Here is a 25479-nt window from a genome sequence, read left to right as displayed (position 1 = left end):
GAAATAATAATAGTAGTAGTAATAATAACGGTGAATCAGAGTAAAATCACCACGCAGTAAAAAAAAAAAATTAGGGGCTCATTTCTTAACGTAATAAAATGTGCTTGCAAGTCTATGACCTTGTATGGGCACATACTTATTAATTTTAGGATCTAGGCCTAGAAACCTGCAACAGTGGCATGCTTCCAGTGGTACTCCTAGTAAAATGTGTTAATTCCATTTGAGTATTATATACATTTGTATATTTGTTCACATTTGAGTATTATCTACATGTGTATATTTGTTCATGTGACTATCTGCCGTGCAAATTTGCTTGTTGAAACTGTTTCCTCCAGCAGGAAATATTATCTTCTATGGAAAAACACTTTTCCCTACACCCTCAACTTTCCGTGGGACGGGATGGGGGCCAGCCCCAATGGGAAGGGGAAGAACAGTACTTTGTTCACCTTAATGCCCATGTGAGTCATGAAAAGGAAATGGATCCTAGCAAACTTGGACATGGATCTCTGTTTATTATATTACAGAGAATATGCCTTCTCGAAGAATTATAAATATACAGATTTCAATCTATGATAGAGCATAAAAGAGGGGAACAGGTGGAGAAGGTAGTAGATGTCTTAATGTCCTAGGGGAATATTAAGGACTAGAATTTTGATGAGTACTGGTAAGGATGTGAAATATTTAAAACTACACAAATGCACAGACTAACTCCTAAAAGAAAATAAGCAAGGACAAGTAACTACTCACCCAAGAGCCATCCATCACCTAACATATTTTCTTTTAGCTTTGAACAGATCAAACTTTGTTGAAATATGAATGCATCTTGTGTGGATCCAGGGTACTTCACTACGGCATTGGTGATGATGTTGTCTGAATCACAAATGATTTGTACATTAATGGAATGAAACATTTTACTGTTTCTGAAAATATGTTCTGACTCACTGGGGGGAGCAATGGCAATGTGGGTGCAGTCCAACACACCGATGACATTGGGAAAGCCTGCCAAATTGTAAAAGTCAGCCTTCAAGTTGCTCATCTCCATCTTAGTATTGGGGAATAAAATGACATTCCCTGCTCTTTTTACCAGTGCACAAAGAACCTGCTTCAGAACACGGCAAAATGTTGGCTGTGAAATGCCTCCTGCTGCTGCTACAGTGCTCTGGTACGACCCAGAGGCTAAGAAATGCAAGGAGCACAATAATTTCACATGGGCTGGCACAGCATGTGTTCTTGAGGTGGCAGGTTCCAGATCAGGCTTCAGCTCCTGCAATAGATCTAGGATTATTTTACTACTCAGGTGATAGCGCTTGACAATGTCCTCCTCAGACATGTTAAAAATTGTTATGCGGTTTCGGAAGACCCTTTCACCACGTCTACGTCTACGTTCAGTTGCCAAATTATACTCCAATTCAGCTAGTCTGCGTCTCCTGATGGCCAGGATAAAAAATGCTGCCATGGTCAGGAAGAAAAGCTGGCTGCAGAAAATAACTATGTCCCCTAAACAGGAACACACAGTTCTTCAAGTGTAGGTGAACATGAGAAAAAAAGAATATAATTGACAATTACAAGTATTCCTTAGGACATCCTAAATGAGCTCTAATTGCATGGTCCATTTTTGTTTGTACCTTCAAGCTTTTCTTTTCTTTTCTGAATTATTCTTTAAACGGATCTGCTTTTGCTCAAGTTTATTTCTAAGGTGTCCTGCACAGAATAAAATTCATGTGTCTCTAATCAGCAACCTATTGTGGACTTCATAACATGGGTCCCTCCCAAGAAACTGCTGCCAGTTGAAACACTGGAGTGGTACATCGCAGACTTTTTGTGCAATCTTGCATTAACTTTTACTTACACCAATCTGCCACTTTTGCAACACAGAAATTATTAACGTGACTCTTTGTCACTGTGATGGTTCCTTGGCTTTCTTCTATGACAGTTGTGACTTCATGACACAGCTTCATGACACTGTTGATCCCAATTACAAAACATTTGTAGCCCTTCTACGACACCGCAACATGCTATTGGTTTTCTCTTATGAACTGTTGGGAGACCCTTAAAACCTTGAAAAATGCTGGCTGGCCCCTTTGTTCGTCTTCAATGTCCTCGCCATGACACTCATTTATCATAAAATGGCGCCTTCTTAGCTTTGTTTTACAAATGGGAAACAGTCATCTCTTTTATATTTACCTGTGACTTAATGCTATTTTCTTGACCCCTTCTTTTAACACAAAATTAACCTGCAACACCCTTTTCCTCTCTTGCAAGTGCTCTTCGACACAAAACTGCTGCACGAGCTGCTTTCTGAAAATAAGCTGAAGTCACTTGATATTCTCTTGCAATATGTTAACGTCCATTGGCAATTCTGTTAGTCTTACTGGTACCAGTTATCCTTCTTCTTTTACGAAAAGCTGGAGACGATTAGTGCTTGTGTGTGACACCATACCATCCTTCTATTCAAGTAAAATACTTGGGCCCGTTCTTACAATAAATGTGCGTCCTTTGTCCTAGTCCTGAAACATTAGCATCCCTTTGTTCCGTTATAACACATTCCCATTGACTAGCACAGTCTTACCGCAAATGTGCACACTATATTAACGTTTTTTCATGCATTTTGGCTGTCTTGTAACGTTTGAACAATCCTTAGTACTCTCATTAGATGTCATATTTTCGAAAGCCAAGTCCGTCTCTTTTAATTACGGTATTCCAAAGCGCACTCTGACATACTATCGCTTGCTGGTGTTCTTTGGGTCTCTGTTAAACCTATTCGTGTTCCTTGAAGAACCCTTGTGTGAACAGGTCCTTATTTCTTAGCATTCACTCACTCGGCATGCTTACAAGATCAGCGGTTTCCGGTACCCTGCAGTTCCTCGTTTATCTGCCACATTAGATGTCATCTGACATGTACTTAGACCGTGGTGCCTGAATTTCTATCACGGGACAAGTTATAAGTTGGTGCACATCCATTTGAAATCTTCGGCGTTTTCTTTAGAACAAGTCGATAGCCCTCAGCACAATCTTGGCAGAAAAGGTGCAAAGTGCTTGTTTAGAAAAACCCTCTGTCTAAACCGAGGGATGTTCAGGCCCGGCAGAGTTGATGGTCAAGAAGGATGAACCGCTGTCTCTTCCGAAGCATAAACAGTCCCTACAATAGGATCACTTGGCGACTATGTTTACAAGTGAATTCTATCGGCCATTTTGTATGAAGAAAATATCCAGTGACGCAACAAAATCATGCAACCTATCTCCGAAACAAAACACGAAATAAACTGTGCGCGCAACAGCAAATGAAAATATTGAAAAATGACCATTTTACGCTATGTCGCGTTGTTGGCGCAACCTAATATCAGTAATCCGCGAGGTCGCCATTTTGTAGAGCCTTCATCCTTGTCGATACTTTTTACGCTACTAGCGTAAGAAAACCAGCAGACCACGCCCTTACGAAATCCCCTTGTTTGGACTACGTGAAAGCCACCACTTGTAGGCGAGTGCACGTCCTGGATGTAGCCCAGCAAAGCGTCGAGCATACAGCAGCTGGATGGGTTCTAAATCATCCTGTCGACGATCCTGTAGCTGGCACCGCCTCGAATGGGCGGGGCATCCTACGCTTTTTGCGTAGGGAGGTTTGTTGAAGGACTAAGATAGAAAGGGTCGGACATTTTGTGTGCTGTCGAAACGGAGGAGGCAGAAGGTGTCCGGGTCTCTGCAGAGAAGATTCGCTCTGAAAACTGAACAGCTCGCTGTCAGTTAAGAGGAAGATTTCAAAAGATAGTGCCAGAAATACTCTCGCAGCGTCACTCGACTACACCCCCGGCTCCAACAATATGAGGGGAAGCTTTGGAGATCGTGACCGAGGCGGGCGCGACCGCGGAGGGTAAGGGCACTGGGCCGAGTTTTGTTTGCCGCTTGAAAAGGTAGTTCTCCACTCGCTTTAGTTCGAAGGTCCCATGTTTTAGGCTTCTCATTTGCCTGGGTGTATGAGGGCAGACGAATGTCGAAAAAACGTAAGCGATTTATGACCGTTCTTTCTTTGCCAGTTTTTTTTACTCTAATGGTAGTTAACGCGGAAATAAACGGTTTAGTCTTTGTTTTCTTGTTACAGCTTGATCTGATTGTGGCCCACTAATGTTTAGTATTTAGGATGAGATCCTGGCTGTCACCATCTTAACCATTGTAGCGCGCCTAGGGCCTCATTTATGAGTAAAGACGCATCGCTGCGTGAAAGCAGCTATGCGTCACTTCTCAGTGCGCACTCCTTGCGACATTCCTGATGCGTCATATTTAATATATGACGCATCACGTCGCAAGGAGTTACAGATACGCCAGTATTTCTGATGTATCTGTAAGTGCAAAAGTGACACATTGCTGGAGTGTGCCACAAAAGTGACGCAACTCCAGCAATGCGTCCTATCACATGGGGCAAGCCCCATGTGAAAGGGCCTGCGTCCGTCTTACGCCTGCTGTGAGGCAGGTGCAAGATTTTGACGCAACTGCATCCTAAAAGTGATTTCACTGCGTCACTTCTACGACCCTTCCTTGCGTCAATACGCCCCCTTGCATACATTATACCTGGCGCAGGTATAATGTGGCGCAGGGGTTTACAAAGTGACGCATCTACCTAGATGCGTCACTTTGTAAATATGGCGCAACAAAGCAAATTTTTCACGCCTCTGGTGCGTCACAAAAAGTGACGCACCAGCAGCATAAAAGTGACGCACAGCCTCATAAATGAGGCCCCCAGAACCAACTAAACTAGTTGGTGGGGTTATCCCTGTAGTTGACTAATTAAAAGTGAATCTGTGGTGTAGGGAAGTGACGTTTATGCAAGTTATGTCAGAGTGAGTAGAACTACATGTGCACGATGTCCATTAATATTACACTACTTTTTGTTCATTTTCCTAGACCTCGCTTCGGCTCAAGTCGTGGAGCGCCACCACCACCAAAAAAGTTTGGCAATCCCGGAGAGCGACTGCGCAAGAAGAAATGGGACCTAAGCGAGCTGCCAAAATTTGAGAAGAACTTCTATGTGGAGCACCCTGACGTGGCACGCATGATGCCTGTGAGTTTTGCTTTACCATAGGCGACTCTGTGAGGATAGCGTGCAGCCTTTTAAATGCTAACGTGATAAATGCAATGTTTACTTTGTCTTTACAGTATGAAGTTGATGAATTGCGTCGAAAAAAGGAGATAACGGTGAGAGGAAAGGAGTGCCCTAAACCAGTCTACAGCTTTCATCACAATAACTTTCCCCGTAAGTGTTGCTTGTGATTTAAAAGCTGCTGGCGTTGAGTGTAAAGCTACATCAATAAGGGACAATTTACACGCCCCTTGCGCCACTTTTCCCATGTTAAAAGTGGCGCAAGGGGCTTGTAAATCTCACCCTCTGTGTGGTGATTGCGTTGAGATAAGCGAAGACGTGCGCTTGCGTTGAGATAAGCTAAGACGTGCGCTTGCGTTGAGATAAGCTAAGACGTGCGCTTGTGTGCGCCCTCTGAGTGACTAGTTGTAGAGTAAGACGGGTGATAAAAGCAGAACCACATTCAACACACTTTATCCATTTTATCGGTCGTATGTACCTCAGTCTCTAAATATGAAAAATCAAGCAACGTATCAATAACGTCACAGAGTATCTACACCGTTAGACCCCCCCCCCCCCCATTAGAAATTGCTCCGTAAGCATGCAAATGATGTAAGGGGAACTGTAAAAACAATCCCAAAATCTCGCAATCAACGCGACGTCTGTCTGAAGATTATGGGTGTTGGAAAACGAGGCAGCATCTGTGAGGCCTGCACAAATAACATGACCACAAAAGAAATTCCTTTCTGTGTTGTGCAACTTAAAGCACCAATGTGACTTTAAAACAAAGACACCAATTTGAATCAATTGTATCCCCAACTAATCATACATTGCATATAAATCAAATCATAACATAAAATATATCCAGATAATTTTTATTAAAAAAGTTTCATCTATGAATTTAATAAAACATTTTCATACATAAATATAGATTTTTCCAGTTCTTCTAAAGCAACAATATACATGTATTCATAAGTCACAATACATAAATAAACAATCAGTTAAAAACAGTTTTGTCGACGCGTTTTGGTGCTTCGATGTTTGGAACACCTTCCTCAGGACTTATATTAAAAACATCTTTATTTTGTAGCAATTTTATTTTGCGGTACCAGTTTATATCCAAGAGTTGAGGTAACAGTAGATATTTTCCTACAACCCAGCTATATCGTCAGCGGATTCTGTATTTTATGTAGGACCATGTGCGTCAACTCTGTGAAACTTTGTATTAAGCGGACCTTAACGGGACACCAGGGAGACCGGCTCGCCGGTGCGCGTGTCGTCTTGAGAGACGTCGTAGAGTACCTCAAATCAATAAAGAGGTGCAACCACCGTGGAAATCCTTAAAGAACAATGAACAGGGATTGACATAACAGAAAACGGGAACCATTAATACAAAGTTTCTCAAAGTTGACGTACATGGTCCTACATAAAATACAGAATCCGCTGACTATATAGCAGGGTTGTAGGAAAATATCTCCTGTTACCTCAACTCTTGGATCTAAACTGGTACCTCAAAATAAAATTGCTACAAAATAAAGATGTTTTTAATATAAGTCCTGCGGAAGGTGTTCCAAACATCAAAGCACCGAAACGCGTCGACAAAACTGTTTTTAACTGATTGTTTATTTATGTATTGTGACTTATGAATACATGTATATTGTTGCTTTAGAAGAACTGGAAAAATCAATATTTATGTATGAAAATGTTTTATTAAATTCATAGATAAAACTTTTTTAATAAAAATTATCTGGATATATTTTATGTTATGATTTGATTTATATGCAATGTATGATTAGTTGGGAATACTATTGATTCAAATAGGTGTCTTTGTTTTAAAGTCACATTGGTGCTTTAAGTTGCACAACACAGAAAGGAATTTCTTTTGTGGTCATAATATTTCCCTGTCCTTTCTGGGTTTAGTAGGGAAAACTTTCTCCTTTTTTCGGTCTGCACAAATAACATGACACATTTGCCCTTCACTGGGAACCAAACACCCTAGGGCAGCACCTGACTCTCGGAGGGTAGCGTTGCAGAGCAGTCTGAGGCTTACTCAAGGAAGGTGGTGTGGGCTAGTAATCGCCATTTGCAGGTGCGCAAAAATAACACTAAGTGATTGTCCAGTCTGTACTTTACTTTATAAAAGTAAGAGTACATTTATTAAACACACACCACTCAATACTATACACCAATGTACAAATATACATAAGCTGATAAAATTACTTTGTGATATTGCCTAACATCTCCACCCCTCCCGCAGGGGGGGTGGGGTCTAGTACCACCACTCCCATGCATGCACATCATCTTGCCCCCAATGCAGTGAATTGGTCTTAACTTGGAGAGAGGGCCCTGCGCACTAGCACCATCCCAGTGGCGACCCCCCCCCCCATTACCTCAACAAGCATTAAACGGGCTACACATGACCCTGACTGAGCATCTCCTACTGACCATACAGTATGCACCTGTTCATCCTAAGGGCTAACAGCCTGGGGTCTTCACCTAAGCGCAGCAGCAAGAATACATGTTTACGCACACTTTCACACTTAAGAATGACAGTACTCAGCACATTTGGATGTCATTAAAAATGCTGTGCAATTACAGCCCCTAAAGGCATCACAGATGATCACAGGATTAAGTAAATACAGACACCCTAGCAGGAGCGTCTAGCCACTTAAATCCAATGTGCTTATGACATCACCTTAAACCAGTACTTCAGACGGAACATCAGTCTCTTGAAAAGAAATAACCATTAATAAATGCATTTCGGTGCAATTACACTTTAGATGCCCTTTTCCAGACATCCCCCACTCAGCCCTTTCCTCCTTGATACAACTATCAAACCACCCTCAGCTGAAGAACAAAAGTTACAGCCCAGAAAGGTGTTAAATGTAGGTTGAGCCTTGGAGGGGGTATTCTTTTCAAATCCCCAGGACACCTAGGGTGACTTGTCATCTTTGCGCTGGGGGAGACTGCGTCACTCCTGCAGCTCATCCTGGCACCTTTACACTCATGTGGTGGTGACCCCGTCCTCCTGGTGCCACCACAAGCAAAGAACACAATGTTAGCCCTTGCAGGCCGGTCCTGGCCTGCAAAGCATTGTGGGCTTGTTTGCAAACTTAATGAGCATCTCTCCCGCTGCGCCGGAGAGAGCCGCGATGTGGGCCTCCGGCTGCTTCTAGGGCTTTGGTGGGGGGCACGGTCCCACCTGGACCCCCAGGTAAGGGGATGCGGCTAGGGGAGCCCCGACCGCTCCGTGCTCTGGGGCCCGGTCCCACCTGGGCCCCTGGCTCCCCTCCTGGTCTGCGCCCCCCCCCCCCCACACACACACAGGCTCTCCATGTTGGAGGGCAGTCCGGGGAGCCCACCACCGGCTCCCTGCTCGGCCCGTACCCTGGTGCGTGACCGTGGGAGCCGGCCCTTCAGTTCTCGTCTGCCCGTTCCGGCGGGCAGACACGGAGACCAGTGCTTCTCCCGCTGGCCTCTGGGGAGTGCAGCGACCCTCCCCCGTCCTTCCTCCTGACTTCGGGGATGGGGGCCTGGGCCCCCGGACTCATTCGGGGGGGCAGCCCTCCTCCCCCATCCTGGACACTGGGGTCCCGGGTCCCTCCCATCTTCTTGGCGGGGGGGGGGGAGCAACGCCGCCTCCTGCCCCTGCCTCCTCCCACGGGGCCCAGAGTTGGGCTCCCGGGCCCCTCTTCCAGTTACCCAGCGCAGGTTTCAGCGGGGGCCAGGGTGGGCTCCTGGCACCCTGCGGGGGCATTTTCACGGGGTGCGCGATGGCGCACCCCGGCTTTACTTCTTGAGGAGGGCAGCCCCCGGGACCTGACCCACCCCCAGGGGCATGATTGCGACCACGGCAGAGCCCCACACGCTTCGTTGTCGGTCCCAGGTGGGGTCAAAGGTCGTCTATCTTTTCGGGGGCATATCTCTGCCCCCTGGAGTCAGATTTGCCCCATTTTTGCGTCTTCTCGCTCCTGGCGTTGTTGCCTAGCCACTGGGAGCACTCTCCTTCGTCCTCCGGGTCTCCAAGAGGGTGCATTCTGCAGGGAGCGGACTTCACTGGCTCCCTGCGCAGAGGCCTCTTATGTGCACCGGTCCTGGGCTCTTTATCTGGCGCCATTAGGGGCCTGGGGGGCAGTTAGGGGTGTCGTCCTTCCAACTGCCCATTGCACCAGGCTCCAGCACCTTTCGCCTCCACAGACCACACCCCAGAGAGAGCTTCTCTTCCTGTGCAAGTACTTTTTTAGATGTTGAGTTAGGGGGCTGACAGGAAGTCTCTGTGTCCTATCACACAGCGGTACATCACTTCCCTGCCCCCTCCCTCCTTCTTGTCCAGCCTCTGGGTTGTTCAAAATGGAGTCGTCCAGTGTCTCTGGCCACATGGCCTTTGAAACCCAACTCCTTCCCCTCTCACTGCCTTTACGTAGTACAGCTTGGTGCCTGGCACCCAGACACAGCAGTTGATGGTTTGGCTTTTAGCTCCACCTATCTTTTCCCCTTTGAGAGAAGGTCTTCGCTCTGGGAAGAAAGGTCGTTAATCTAACGATCATGGCCAGACCCCAGCCAGGGGCTCGGAGAAATATGACATTTCTGGACGACTCAAAAGCAGTACAAATATGACTTTGCAGAATACTAATTTTCTTTTCTTCTACACTGGACACTCGTGCGTGTCTGGAATCTGTACGCTTCGTGGAAGTCATTTTAGCCATGGGCCCCACATCCCCATAGGGAAATAATGAAGTGAAAACGCAGTAAGACACACTGACTTTCCCTGGAATGTTCCTTTCCAGTGTATAAAGCCTATTCCATGTCACCACCCAATTCTGCATAAGTCCTGCCACACTATTCACTATGTAGCTGCTCCTGGACTGCGCACGCTAGGAATCTCCCCTTCGCAGCCCCTACACGTGTGCACACGCATGTACATCCGTGTCTGCATGTGACCAGCACGGTGCCCCATACTTCAGCTGCTGCGCAGCGGCCTAGTCAAGCCAGGGGTACACCAGTAAAATCTCCATGCAGTCTCCTTCATTAGGCATTCACTGTTGATGAGTCCCAGATTATGAGGCTCCCCCGCAGTAAAAGCTCAACAATTAGGTGCTCAAAAAGCGAAAAATCCGGGCGGCCCATAGTGTCAGAACCACCTTCTAACAATGTTTTTTTTGTTTATTTCTCCTTACAGAATATGTAATGAACACGTTAGTAGAACTGAACTTCACAGAGCCGACCCCTATCCAGTGCCAGGGGTTCCCAGCGGCACTCAGTGGCCGAGACATGGTGGGCATTGCTCAGACTGGCTCCGGCAAGACTTTGGCGGTAAGTTCCTGTAGTTGGATCTCTCAGCGGCTGTAGCACGTTAGTAGAATGTCGGCTCTGGACGCCTACTTGTGGAGTTCGTGTGTGGTTTCTTTTAATACACCGGGGCATTCTCTATTTTATTTCTGGTATAGAGAAGAATTGCTGCAGTCAAATGTCTGTCAAGTCCACGCAACTAGTTGTTTACGTTGTTGTGAGTTAATGTACGTCTACTTAGTGCTCTCTACGAAACCCCCTAATGCTCACCTATTTTTTACAGTATCTCCTTCCAGCTATGGTACACATCAACCACCAGCCGTATTTGGAGAGGGGCGACGGTCCCATTGTGAGTCATAGTAGTTTCTTCCTTACTAACGTAACTTGATTACATTTGGATAAGAGGAAACTTGACGGAACAGAATGTTCATCACGAATGTAACGTTTAAATTTTATAGCGTGTTCTTGTGTCCCTTTTTGTACGTTTTGAGTTTGTGGGTCTCGTTCAGGCGTGGGGGTATTCTCGAAGAACGCTCCATGTTAAACATATATCCCGGTTTACTTCTTAAGTGCCTTGTCCTTGCGCCTACCCGAGAACTGGCTCAGCAGGTGCAGCAAGTGGCCGACGACTATGGAAAGGCGTCTCGCTTGAGGAGTACCTGCATCTATGGAGGAGCTCCGAAGGGACCTCAGATCCGCGATTTGGAGAGAGGTGGGCGAATGACCTTGTTACTTAGACCTTATGCGTTTACCGGGCTCTTATCCCTTCACTATGAGAGCTAGAGAACCTGATGAATTTGTATTTTGCAGGGGTGGAGATTTGCATAGCCACTCCAGGACGCCTGATAGACTTCTTGGAGGTTGGTAAGACCAATCTGCGGCGATGTACCTACCTAGTGCTGGACGAAGCTGACAGAATGCTGGACATGGGCTTCGAGCCTCAGATAAGGAAGATCGTTGACCAGATCCGGGTAATGCACTAGATGGTTTATTTTTTGTATTTAACTTCTAGCCATGTTGCCAAAAACTGACAAATCCAAACAGCTCCGAACAGAATGTCCTGCTTCTAAATTTCCTTTCTGGTGTCAGCTCTCATTGTAATTAGGGTTGTTGTATCGGTGTTGTGAGCACAGTGTTTTGTAATGTATATGGAGGATGTGTGGGTGTGTTGTGCTTGGGTGAGTACTTGACAGAACTCGCACACAAAGTCGAATTTTTGTCTTGAAACAATTTGTTTTTAGTCCAACAAACTTGGGCTGCTGTTCAAATTAGCTTTCTAAAAGTTCGGTTTTCAAAGTCGCAGGAGGAATGGGAAGGTGAAGAAGCAATAGCCACATGTAGGCCAAGTACTTAACCTGGGTCGATGTCGTCAACAGATTAGTTGCTAAACCTAAGACCAACGTCTTTTCTTTAAAATAAGGACCAGACCATGATCAGATGTGACATGGTAATACATTGTGAAACAATCCCGATCTGAGCATCTTACAAGAAAGCAGAGTACTTCTGTTATCTTTCCTCAATTTCCACATCTTCATAGCGTGGTGCCTGCAGGTACTGTTTTTTATTAATAGTGTGGTCTCTGATCGTTGCTTTGACGACAAAAAAAATGGAAGTTTTCCATTATGTTTCAGTCTTGCTGACAGTTAACCAATCACCTTCAGTCTATTTAGCACCTATTTCAGTGTGAATATGCATGCATGGAGCATTTATACATACATTATCACACGTACATTTTGCCATTGCCAATGCTTTTTTTTTATTAACTGCACCAAGTGTTCCATGTCTGCACAGTAAATTTTAAAAACAAGCCTTAGCATAGCCAATAGGTCTTGCCTTTAGGACCTTATTAGTTATCCAGCACAATGTCCTATGTTGCATGGCTAAACACTTCTAAGGTCCCAAAGTCGAGACCTTTAGGCTATGCCAATGCTCGTTAGCGCCTTGTTATAGTGTTCAGCATAGTGCCTTAGGAAAGACTGTTGCACAAGCCACCAGGCTTTGCTTCTACTCGAAGTCTGATCACATCACCTCAGTGGTTCCCTGTGACTCCCCAAATCATGTTCCTACTGGTTTTCATGATTTTAAAAATTGAAGGCTTCGTTCAGAATTACCAGCGCATTACAAACAATTATAGTACGTGTGACCCTGCTGTGAGTACACAGGCCCAAATCACTCTTCAGCCACTGGGAATGAAGACCAACCCCAAGGTTACTGAGCATTCTTGAAATGGCTCCTCCCACAGGCGCCTGCTGTTCCAGACTTGGATATTAATTTTTTAGGAATTCGAAACTACCAGCAAGTGAGGCCTTCAAACCTAAGCAACAATCTTTACCCCACCAGCACCTTACTGCTAAACACACGCCAGACACCAGTTATTGGGTGGCAACGTCTCAGAGATTGCATCTAACAAATGAATCACGATACCGCTCCCTGTACCCTGCATGATAGGAGAGATGCAGAAACAATGTAATCCATTAATGACGGACAACATTCGGGAGAAAGGAAAAAAGATGCAATTAGCGGTTAATTCAAAGAATAACGGAATGCGATATTAATCGCATGTTTATATAAAAACAATGAATGTATACCATTTTCTAGTCTTTGTAGACAATCGAATAATCTTAGCTTCCTGATCGATTTCAGAGGATCACATCCTCTCTTTGTAAGGGTTGTTTAAAAAAGCAAGGAGACTTTGTTTTCGCAATTGCAGATTTCTAGCGCCATCTGGTGGCAAATCTAAAACCTTTAATGTTGCTGTTAAAAAACAAAGATAATACACGAAAAACGCCACGTCGACTAAATTGCTTTACTGCCTGGTGGGAAGTCTTTGTTCTTAACTTGAACATCGAAACCCGCCATATTAACCAGAAGAAGCTAGAAATCAATGCAGAGGACCACAGACTGCTTGCAACGTCCAAATAAATATACAACCGTAAGAAGCTCCACTGCGGGGCCGAACCTGGAAGGTATACTGAGAGTGCATGCTGCACTTTAATAGGCGTTGTTTCTCAGTGGAGAATCGGTTACTGATTATTAATCCATGGGGTGCAACAAAATACGCATCATGCATGAACGTTCAAATAAAGAGTTGCTGGTGAACCCATGTATTCCAAAGGCGCAGTTGAATACAAACTGGAAGCAGTTCGCCCTCCCCTTAATCCAGTGGTTCCCAAACGTTTTTGACCTGCGGCTCCCTTGACCTATTGTTCATTGGCCATTGGCTCCCCATCATGTTACTTTTTTGGGTGGGTGAGGGGATGTAAGCCCGGACTTGGGAGTGCTACATTTTTCTCCCTGAAAGTAATTACAATGCATTTATTATAATCAAAGATGTATCTTAAGTGACTGACTATGTTGTCTCTGGGTTCCTTAGACCACCGTAGTTACAAAGAAAGCTGTGCACATAGGAGGAATTCATGAACGAAAACCGCATTAACAATTCGCTATATAAGGAATTCCATAATTAACACCAAATGCACATTACATACCATGCATTGCTGCCATGTTCTGCCATGCTGGTGTGATACTTTACTGAGTGATGTCCTCTCATGTGAGCAATGGGCTCCGGAGAACTCCCTCACTGCCAACTGATACTGTTTACTTTACTAATTATCTTAATCTTAAGGATATTATCGCTCCCTCAAATAGTGTGCTTTAGTGGACTAAAATAAACCTGATTGCAAGTGTGCAAATAAAGAGTGCACATAAAATGCAAAATATTGTACACCACCTCGCAGAAGAATCTTTAGTAAATACTTGGTTATACTACACACCCTGGCAGGGTCTGTTAAAGGCACAAAAAAGAATTCAATTGATCATCAGGGCGCCACTATCATCTGGTCAAGAAAGTGAAACAAAACGTGGATTTATTTTGCGGGGCGAAATGATATCTGCTCTCTGTTGGCACCTGTGACATTATTTTGCAAATTAAATTTTGCAAAATCGTGAAGTGACCTTGAGCTGGACTTTGTAACTAACCGCCCGGGGACGAAGGAGCCTGCTATACTAAGAGTCCAACTCCGGTTAAAATGACTTGCTGCATGCAGAGTCCAGCGGAGGCAGTTGGGTTTTGAGCTCTGAACAATCTAGCGCAGAATAATAGGTGGGGAATCGCTCATCAATGAGTGAGCCTTGGAAAGAAGGACTGGTTGGACAGGTGATGATGCCCATATGAACTACAAATCTTACCAGCAGCTGTTTATCTGTTACACTTTCACTCCTTCAGATGCAAGAACTTGGGCCCACTTCTTGTCTTCTGACATGTTTATGGCCGATTCTCTGCTAGATTCATTTGGAATGCAACTACTAGATGACAGCACACGCCAAGAATTTTATGAGAAACGACGTGTAGACTCAACTGGAAATGCAATGTATTAAAAATGCAGAAACTGTGCTTGTTGCGCCCCTAGCTGGATTTCATGGCGCACTGGGGTGCAGTGGCGCACAGATTGGGAACCACTGCCTTAATCGGTAGGTAGATAACACACATCTAGATTAAAGCCATAGGATTTATTCCACATCTCCCGACAGCGGTGAGTGCAACACTTAAAACCCAAGTCTACCCCACACTGGTTAACAACTATAAAATAACTGCAAGACAAGCTCTGCGGTAAAGGAGTGGGGGGCATTAAAGCGCGAGCAAAACAGGTGGAGCGAGGCGCGCAAGCTTGGAGAGCGAGAGGAAAGCCAGATGGCGCCTCTGCTCGTAACCGAATGCTCTATGCCGCCCTCCGCTCGTAACTGCGCGCAACCGCACGCTCTATGCCACCCAAAAAGCAGTGGTTGACTCTTTAAAGCCCACTCACTAAATGTCTTTACAGCACATGCGCTGGCTCAGGCGAGACGTAACAATGACAGCGGTATCATGCCGCGTGTGTGTACGCATAGTTTGATTTGTGCACATACATCATCCTGCTTGGCTGCCTTTCATGACTTGCATTCCTTTAATTATTTTTGCAGATGCCGTGAAGCAACGGCAATAGCACTGCTTAAGTAAAAAACAATAACTACGTCAGTATCTCGCAATGGTGAAACCCATTGGCTTTGCCAATATTCTTTTTTTTTTTTATTTTTTTTTAACTTGTCCCTCGATTGAATCTTGTAAAATTGTTCTTTAGTTATGATATATTTGACTACTCATACATGACATGGCAATTGACCTTTCTTTTCTTTTCCCTATTTTGCATGTTTTGTAGCAGTAAGTTTGCGATTAGACTTTTAAATCGCCGCCTCCCACAAACACTACATTAACACTTTCTGTACCCATCTTGACCTCAGCCGGACAGGCAAACGCTGATGTGGAGTGCCACATGGCCTAGGGAAGTGCGACAATTAGCTGAAGATTTCCTTCGTGACTACGTCCAAATTAACGTGGGCAATTTAGAGCTATCTGCCAACCACAACATCCTGCAGATCGTTGATGTATGCCAGGACAGCGAAAAAGATAACAAGTAAGTATGCAGTTTGTCCAGACACGCAATGTTGGTCCTTCTCACTAAATTTTTGGTTTACGTCCATAAACTTGGATTTGTACAGCCTTTAGTTATGCTAGTTCTAATTCCTTCTGCGTTTTTTGTAGGCTAATCCAGCTAATGGAGGAGATAATGGCTGAGAAAGAAAACAAGACCATCATCTTCGTCGAAACAAAGCGCCGCTGTGATGAGCTAACACGCAGGATGCGACGTGATGGGTTAGTGTCCATGAGATGGTGCAAGTTCTGCTGCACCTTTCATTTCAGACCCGGTGTTTCCATAGACTCAATAATACGTATCTATTTTCCTCATGGTAACATTTGGCAAGTTGGGTTTATGGTTTGTCACTCCTAGGCAAACGCATGTGGTGGTGTTTTTAGTAACTTTGATTCTCTTCCAGGGGAACCTGATAATCATGAGACCTAAATTACCCTGCCAATCTACCCATTCTTCCAGCATTTGACCCCAAAAGAGCCTGCAATCTGCTAAAGAGTTTGAGAAGAGAATTTTCGAGTTCTGACCATCTTCCTTCTGTGGAATTCCTCACCTCTCCCATCCCCGCCCGTTTCCCTAGTGTTTGATAACATTACCAGGTCCGATTGGGACCTGAAGATGACACTGCCGTTCGGTGATGTCTACGATCCCCAGTTTATTTCTAGACCCACCGGCTAGAGCTAAAACATTAAGGATGGTGTGATTGGAAAGAATTAGGAGTTCTCTCATCCCTCCTTACTGCTAAAGTGTCGACATGTTACCGCCGTTCATCAGGTGGCCAGTGTTGGGTCACTCCAGCTTTCCTCTGGACCTTTCTGGTCCCAGTGACTTAGTTATCCCTCTGTACCAGGAATGTGGTCTTTTTGGAACCAGTAGTTTCCAATGAGGGGGGGGGGTCACCCTTTGTAACTCGCATCCGTTAATCTATGGGGGGGGGCACAATAAGATCTGTGTTAATTGCTTTTGTGTAGGATACCAGCCATGTCAGCAAACCCATTGCCCTCCATATATCCATACACAAGTTATAGCTATTATGCGACAGGTATGTTCCACCTCTATACTCATTCAGACCAAATTGGTTTTGCAATATTAAGATGACCCTAGTGAGACATGTCATCCAGCCTGGTGAAACTTCCCCTTCAACAACTTTCAGGAGAATCGTCTTGTAGCGGCCCCACAGGCGCAACGTAAAGGCCCAACTCAGAGTTACATTATCATGCTAAAACTGGTGAGTAAATGGGAGAAGCCCCCCTGTAGTTACACACTGGTGGAGAATAAAAACATGGAGAAGGGAGATTAAAAATCATTCAGTGGCATGAGACATGTGAGCGGCTACATGCCTTTACAAGATCTGAATTGAAAAAGGTTATTAGACCATGTGGATTTTATACATATTGGCGCTTGTGTAGCTCGCATTTTTGTTATCACAAATGCATGTCTTTCAGGCAGCTTGTGCTGCTAGATTTCACATATATGCTGCGCTGTATTTGATACCCATAATGTTTTCAAAGGACTGTAAAAATGCGCAGTATGGTCAAAACCGCTACTTTTTTTCAATGCAGGAAGCCTCTAGCTCAAACAGGACATTGGCCCCGAAATTATTCTTCCATTCCCCATCGTGCCCACCTTACTCCGTCAAGAGGAGACCTCTGCCGTGCCCTTTGTCCCATTACCGCCGCGAAGATTGCTGGACCCCCCCGAATGCAGTGTCTTTCATAGCGGTGGGGCTGCTGGTCACTCAATCGAAGCAGTGTAATGTGGTGGTGTCACAGTCGTGTTTTTTCCGATGCTCCTGCATTGCTAGGCAACCCCTGAATCTGAGCTTTATTCCCCCCCCCCTTAATGCAGCCATTTATGAAACTTCACACCCTGATGTACAAAGTGTGCTGACCGAGATGCCCTGTTGTCCTTAAATGTATTGGGTGTGTCTAGTTTTTATCGCATGTTTATTATTTATTGCCAAAGCTGGAGATCTTGACTAAGTGTGGTGTCCATTGTTTGTTAAGCTGCTCACTCTGTCTTTACCAAGCAATAACCCAGCTGTCATACCTATATGATATACTGGGGTGGTTGTTAAATCGTATGCTGATGCTTGAGTTTTATTGGAGAGTTATAACAGGTGTATGTTGACTGTCATTTGTTAATGTCCATGCAATGTCGTTGTTTAACCCACTGATGTGATTCTGAAGTCTGTACGCCCATTTCTGTTCTCTTAGTAGTAGTGATCTCTTGTTGTCGCCGGAGTTTGAATAAAATCTTGGTTTATCCAATATGGGCCAGACTGTCATTTTCCCTATGATGATTCTCCAAATAGTGGGGCCCATTAGGATCGCGGACGGACTTGCGTCCGTCCGCGACCCCAGGGTAGGAGGGAAACTCTGCATGGCCTGCGGAGGTCCCTCCTGTGCAATTAGGATGTGACCGCCACCGGGTGGCGGTCACATCCTCTATTTTTACCATTGTGGCGGCTGCAGCTTCAAGCTGCACCCGCCGCAATGGTAAAAATGCACACATTGCATTTGTGTGCGGAAAGCGGCAGGCACCATGCGGTGCCTGCCAATTTCTGCACACAAATGCTGGGGGGTACTATAGGTACCCCCACATGTGACCCCCCCCCCCCACCCCCACCCCCCCAGGGGCCCTGCAACGGGCCTCTGCAGTGAAGTACCACATGCTTTTCCACGGCGGAAAAGCTAATCCAAAGCTAATATGGAACGGTGTCTGAGAGACACCGCCTCCATATTAGAGCTTTTCCGCCGCGGTTGTAAGCCAACCGCGGCGGAAAAGCAGCGGACTGAAACCAGGACCCACCAGCCATCCTAATGTGGCGGTGGGTCCGCAGCGGTTTTTCCGCATCCTCCGGGCCGGCGGTGGCTTCTGCCGGCCCAGAGGATGCGGAAAAACCGCTATCCTAATAAGCCCCATTGTTTGGTAAGTTTAGTGTTGGTTTTTTGACACCTAATTGTGCTTCTATGCTCCATAATGCATGTTTTTACCTTGCGGGTGGTCATGCTTATATATTGTTTTCTGCAAGAGCATGTGATCAGGTACATAACGTGGTCTGAGTTAGTTTGTATGTACCCTTTGTTCTCATTTAGACTGTAAGCTTACCTGTACACTTTTCGTGTTCTTGGTTAGGTGCTTTTGAACTAGAAGAGGTTTTTTCATGTCCAGCCCATTGAAAATAAATGTGTGCCAATTTTTTGTGTCCAAAGCATAATCCAAAGGTCTGGAATCTCAGAGGGTCCCTGAGGTGCAGGGCGTGACCCCTTCCTCCAAAGTGTCACAATGATATCCCAGAAAACACTTCCCCAAATTCAGTATGTTGGAATTTTCAACACCGCCAGGATGGCTAATCTCTATTTCTCCCCTTGCATCTGCTCATTCCTTCCTTAAGCCTAGCATATGGTTGGTTTCAAAGAGGAGTTGTAAATGAAAACTGGTATCTCTAGCTTTTCTTCTATTGAAGAGCATTATTTACTACCCCTCCCCCTGGCATTCCTATGCCCAGCAACCTCTCCTCCCCAAAAGGCTTCCCAACCCAAAGGGTCGTGTATCACCTCTTCGAAGCCAGGCTAATCCGCTTATCTCTGACAATCCGGGCCGAAGGCTTCATTTTGGCTTACAAAGTCTTATAACTCACTGTTTGTACTTTTTAGAATATATTCAACAATGCCATATTGTTGGATTTATCATTACCATTCCACTTTAATCCTAGTGTTGGCGCTTTTTTTCCTCCAGTTATTAATAACCCCTTCCAGTGTTAACCTATGGGCTGGAGATCTACAATGGAAAAATAAACTGGGCAATTTCTCCAATACCAGGGCCTATAAAACAACGTTTTTCTAAGGACCTTGTTTATACCTACAAGACCCCCACCCCTGGAACACCTAGGAATGATTTGAGGGGTTCTGAATGTATTAAAATATTGCAGATCCTCATTTCGCAGTGCTTCTAGCACAAAGTCGATTTTGAGGAGCACTTTACTATGTGGGGAGTGAATTGTACAATTAGACGAACCCTAGGGCATATAAAAACCTTTTTATAAGGATTTCCCTTAGAAGTATCTGATACCTACTGTGCCCAAACATTGTAATTTATTAATTTTTAGCTGCCCCAAACACCAAAGTCGAGTTAAGGCACAATTGCATTTTAAAAGTAGTCCTACAACACGGCTGCTTTTAAACCGACCCCAGGCTTCAGCAGTGCACACGTGCAAGTGCAGAAAAGGCTGCTGGCCTCTAAACTGCCCTGCCCTATTCTATACTAGGGACTTAAAGGTAGTTTCAACCCCCCTGCCCTATTATGTACTAGGGCCTTACAGGGAATGTCGTGCCAATCACTGGTAACCGAACCTATAGTGTACCCTAGTGTATGTAGATGTTTTTCACTGTATTCTAAGTTTCTCTTTCAGCCTGGGCCTGCTTACTAAGTCAGTTACCACCAGTACTAGTCAGCAAAAAGTTTGGGGTTGCCCAGGGCACCAGGATGAATTTACAACATGGCCCCTTTGGGTAGGAGGTCTTGTATTTCTGCTTCTACCAATGCAGATTTTCTGTGGAAAAGTTAAGAGGTGGAGGAGGTCTGTACTGGAAGGGGAGCCATAAAACTATGTGAAGGCCTTTGATAGACTGGAAGACACAAGCACTGGATGTCGGAGCTATCCAATTGTAAACTAAGTGTGCCAGTCTGCCCCCCAATTTCACCTGAAACTGAGATGACTCACAGTGAGAGGTGTTCCATTGATGTCTGCCTGTGGAGCCGCAGTGTCTGGGTAGAATCTGGTGGGGTAGAATCCTCTGAATCTGGATTGAGCCTGAAACTAACATTGCCTCTCCCAGCCCATCCGGAGAGAACTTGTAGTGAAATTAGGGAACTGGGGACCTTGGCATCCTTTGCAGTATCAAGAATATAGGTTATGGGGCCTGCTGCATCCAATAGTTGGTTCTGACTGGACCACCAGGATCCTGACTGAAGACTGCCGATAGCCAGAAACCGGTCCTGGGATGCTTGATTCCCGTCCAGGGAAGACCTGGCTTAGCAGTTCGGGCTGGACTGTTCCCATGAGGCACAGGGTCAAGACTGATTTGCATATGGCCATGTCTGAACTGGGTTGGCTTGGTGAGCAAAATAACGATGGATTAAACCCAGATCTGTGACTGGGGGTTAATGTTTTGCCATTGTGCAACATTCCGTCCATCATCTTGTGTGTTTTGCTGTTTGCACTGTTAAGCCTTCTCTCCATAATTTTTTACTTTTGCGTTACTAAACTAAGAGGCAAGTCCAGGATCATGTGTACCCTATATGTGGGCTATAGTCTTAATACACTGGGAGCAGATGTTTAGTCTAATCAAATTAGTTTTGTACATCAGAAATGTTGAACTCGCATATTTGAAGGTGCACTTGTGAGAAGGGTGACTCATACAAATATTTGTCAATGATCGCACATTTTGAGACTAATTTACGTGTCAAGTACATTGGGTCGAGTAGATTATTCAAGTCACTCGACCTGCAAAATGAGTAACGTTTTTATGATTTTTTCGAGACCTGAAAATGTGTCCTTCCTGTGGCTGGAGGTGATGCTTTTATTAATCATCCATATATGGGTAGATGTTTTGATAGGTGAGCCAGCTCATATTGCTGTGTGCTTCTGAAGGGGCAATGAGCTGACGTGAGGTCAAAGAGAACTTTTGATTTTTATTTCTTTTTCCTACCATAAATCTGGTCAATTTCAGTCGTCTTATGTGTGTGATTTTGAAGGTGGAAATTAGCATCTTGAGGATTTATTGCACACACCCAATCCCTTTTTAGTTGTAGGTAGATTTTATGCAAGGCCAACATCCTTAATATTTATCCTTTAGTTTGTTAGTCTACATTTCAGGTGATAAAATGCAGTGGCTGTGTTGGAAAAATCTATTAATGTTTGTCCATGTTAATTCCTGTTTTGATATACTGTTGTCTTGCAGGAAAACATTGAGATATCATTCAAGCATGAGATTGTGTGGGGATGTCAGTGGCGCAGAAGCTGCCATTTCTAAAACTAAGATCTTTTCTCTTAGGTGGCCAGCAATGTGCATTCATGGAGATAAGAGTCAACCAGAGCGAGACTGGGTTCTTGCGGGTAAGTCAAATAGATTGTGTTGGAACGATTTCACATCCCTTGCGGCTTGGGAGTTCTGCTAAAGCATTAGAGCCCCATTAAGAACTGATATGGGTGAGAGATGTCCCTCTGTCAATCCGGAGGGAGGGGTCTTATTTTAAGTGATACCTGAAATGGTCTTAACGCCCAAGTGCAGTGGAATGTCTTTTTGAAATACTGTAAACCTGAGGGCACTCGCTTGCTTCTATCACAAGACAGTTGTGTTTTTTTTTTTTGCCCAAACTAGATCCAAGGGCATCATCGCTTTACAAGAATTGCATATAGATTGCTACCAGGAGCTATATATGGATTTGCAAGCGTTACATGTGAATCCGTTACAGAGGGCAGAGCAAAAAGTCATACAATATAGGGCAGGGAGCAGGTAAACTGGTCTCAATTGCAGGATGAGGGTCCAGGTGGGGAGCAAATATTAGTACTGTATATGGCAGTGAGTGGTTCAGTATCCTGAGGTGGTGTTAGGATGGAGATGAGAGCGATCGGCGAGGTTGTTGAATGGGTTACTCGGAAGGTCAAGCAGGGTAGTTTAGATGGATTAGTTTAGGAATTAATTGAGAGATAGTTAAAAGTTGTACTTTAATTTAAGGTAGGATTGGTAGGAATACCCTTCATAAAGAACTGAGTGACAAATTCTCAAGGCTTTAACAGAGAAGGATCTAGTGAGGGACTTGGTTTTCTTGCATTTGAGAGGGATGAGGAGACAGGTGTTAAAGCTTTGTGGAGGTCTTTTTGGTCTGCTTTTGAGAGTTTGTTAGCGAGGTGGGTAAGATTTCCAGCGTGGAGAGCTTTGTGTTATGCAAGTGGTTTTGAAAATGCTTGCTTTAGTTAGTAACCAGTTGAGTTTCTTGTGTGTGAAATTGATGCGGTTAAATAGTTCTCTGCAGCGATCTGTCTAGCTGCTGCATTGTGTGGACTTCATTGGCAGATGGTGGGTTTTTGGAGTGCTGGTAATCGCTGCATTGCCGTAGTCTAGAATGGGTAGGACAAGTTATTGGGTTATGGTCTTCAAATCTAAAGACGGGATAAAGGGTTGGGGGTTTTTTGTGCGTGCGTTTTTTAAGGTGTAAAAGGTTCTTTTTGCAGAGGCGTTGATATGTTCCATTTTCAGGCTTTTGTTTAGAGTAATCGTAACTGATATTACTGAGTTGGATGTGGAAAGTTTGCAGTTCAGTGCGGTTTAAACTGTCGAGCCCGTGGTGAATTGGGCGGGGGTTGTTTTTAAGACTGGTTATGGTGAAGTTAGGTTTTATTGAGGTTTAATTTTAGGAGGTTGTTCAGCCGGTGTGTATCTGAGTAAGTGTGTATTGGGGAGAAAGTGGTGTTGGATGTGTTTGAGTGAAACTATTTTGAAATACATTTGGGTGTCATCGGCATAGAGATGGTAGGCAATTCTGGGTTTTTTCCACTGTCTGTGCAAGAGGTTCCATGTAGAGGTTAGAGCATGGGTACTCAAACTTTTTCTCTCGGGGGCCAAATTTACAGTGTGGTTTGTGGCTGAGGGCCGCACTGGTGGGGGCGGGGTCAGAGGGGGAGGGGCGGGGCTAAAGCCAACAAAAATTGTGACCATGAGGTTAAACACAGGTCCCTGCAGCAGACACCTTCGTCCACTGAGCCACCAGACCCAGCATACACACATCTTTCTCGCTCTCTCCCTCCTTCTCTCTCCCTCTCTCTCTCTCCCTCCCTCTCTGTGTCTCCCTCCCTCCACCTCTGTGTCTCCCTCCCTCTCTCTCCCTCTGTGTCTTCCTCCCTCCCTCTGTGTCTCCCTCCCTCTGTGACTCCCTCCCTCCCAGTGTGTCTCCCTCCCTGTCTCCCACTCTCCCTCTGTTTCCCTCCCAGTCTCCCTCTCTGCCTCCCTTCCAGTCTCCCACTCTCCCTCTGTGTCTCCCTCTCCCTCTGTGTCTCCCTCTCCCTCCCACTCTCCCTCTGTGTCTCTCCCTCTGTGTCTCCCCCTCTGTTTCCCTCCCTCTGCCTCCCACTCTGTTTCCCTCCCTCTTTGTCTCCCTCCCTCTGTGTCGCCCTCCCTCTGTTTCCCTCCCAGTCTCCCTCTCCCTCTGTGCCTCCCTTCCAGTCTCCCACTCTCCCTCTGTGGCTCACCCACTCTCCCTCTGTGTCTCCCTCCCACTCTCCCTCTGTGTCTCCCACTCTCCCTCCCTGTCTCCCACTCTCCCTCTGTGTCTACCTCTCCCTCCCTGTCTCCCGCTCTGTTTCCCTCCCTCTGTCTCCCACCCTCCCTCTGTGTCTACCTCCCACTGTCTCCCTACCTGTCTCCCTCCTTGTCTCCATGTCTCCCTCCTTGTCTCCCTCCCTCTCTGTGCATCCCTCCCTCCGTCTCCCTCCCTCCCACTGTCTCCCTCCTCCCTGTCTCCCACTCTGTTTCCCTCCCTCCTGCCCTCTCTCTGTCTCCCTCCCTCTCTGTCCTCTCACCTGTGTGTGTGTGTGTGTGTGTGTGTCAGCCCTCAGCCCGGGCTGAGACAGCTTACCCGGCCGCGCGCGCACAGCCGCACCAAGTACTTCATGGGTCTTTAACCACATCCGCGCTAGTTGAATTCTCCTTCTATGCTGAGATTTTAAAAAACCCATGCTCCATGACGAGCTGGGCTCGTCATCAGCGTGCGAGGAGGCTAGCGTGCGAGGAGGCTACACCATGACGAGCCCAGCTCGTCATGAGCCTGGAAGGGGTTAAAAGACCATTTACATGTTAATTAGGCTTTGTTGAATTTCACCTCTTAGGCCCCTGCAGCTCCCCTCTGACAATCACTGGAATCACCCGGGCCCCCACAGAGCACAGTCTTGAGTCCGAGCTGCTGCGGCTGTATTTGCGAACACTTATTAATTTATTTAATTTTAAACACAGGTGTCTGCAATGTCCGCGGGCGGCTCAGGAAGGCTTGCCGGGCCGCCCGCGGGCCGTACTATGAGTACCCCTGGGTTAGAGGGTATCAGATTGATCCTTGGGTGACTGTTATTGTCGATGGATTTGTTTATTTTGATTAGGTTCGATCTTTCATTCTGGTATGATGAGAACCATACCTGAGTGTGTTAAGAAGAGTGTTCTAGTTGCCGGTATCGAAAGCAGCTGAGAGGTTAAGGAGTCTGGCCTCCCCCTCATTTCGGGATTTGTGTAGGTCATCGGTGACGTTCAGGACTGTAGTCTCTATACTGCAGACTTTACTAAATTTAGATTGGAAAGCGTAGTGCAAGTTACATTTCTCAATGTGATTGTTTATTTCAGAGGACACATTTTTCAATGGTTTTAGCAGGTAGAGGGAGGTTGGTGATGGGATCTGTAGTTTGGATCGGTGTCATGTTTCTTAAGTGGGGTGATTTGGCCATTGCAGTTTGTTTTTTTGTGGGATGGAGGGGGTTGACACTGTGGCTCTGGTATTCTGCAGTGTTGAGATCGACCTCGGTTGGTGAAGGGGTATGTGGTGGGCCAGCGTTTATGGTGGGGTCATTTGTGGTAGGAGAGGCGGGGGGGGGGGGGGGGGGCTCCA

The 25479-nt window shown here is 45.6% G+C and overlaps 1 protein-coding gene across 1 annotated transcript in view; it reads left to right on the top strand.

Moving 5' to 3' along the window:
- The first annotated feature begins 3598 nt into the window (after positions 1 to 3598).
- Positions 3599 to 25479, top strand: part of DDX17 (DEAD-box helicase 17) — a 38859-nt gene continuing 16978 nt past the window's right edge. The window contains exons 1-10 of the mRNA XM_086963332.1: positions 3599 to 3868; positions 4897 to 5053; positions 5149 to 5245; positions 10251 to 10384; positions 10644 to 10709; positions 10931 to 11072; positions 11171 to 11331; positions 15638 to 15810; positions 15939 to 16049; positions 21885 to 21946. Coding sequence (XP_086819458.1) covers positions 3819 to 3868; positions 4897 to 5053; positions 5149 to 5245; positions 10251 to 10384; positions 10644 to 10709; positions 10931 to 11072; positions 11171 to 11331; positions 15638 to 15810; positions 15939 to 16049; positions 21885 to 21946 — 1153 coding nt within the window. The 5' untranslated portion in view covers positions 3599 to 3818. The remainder of the gene's footprint in view (positions 3869 to 4896; positions 5054 to 5148; positions 5246 to 10250; positions 10385 to 10643; positions 10710 to 10930; positions 11073 to 11170; positions 11332 to 15637; positions 15811 to 15938; positions 16050 to 21884; positions 21947 to 25479) is intronic.

The sequence above is a fragment of the Lissotriton vulgaris genome, chromosome 1_1 (genome assembly GCF_964263255.1).
Source record: "Lissotriton vulgaris chromosome 1_1, aLisVul1.2, whole genome shotgun sequence".
NCBI classification, from domain to species: Eukaryota; Metazoa; Chordata; class Amphibia; order Caudata; family Salamandridae; genus Lissotriton; species Lissotriton vulgaris.
Note: the sequence above shows the minus strand (reverse complement) of the source record. Positions and strands in the feature narration are given on the sequence as shown.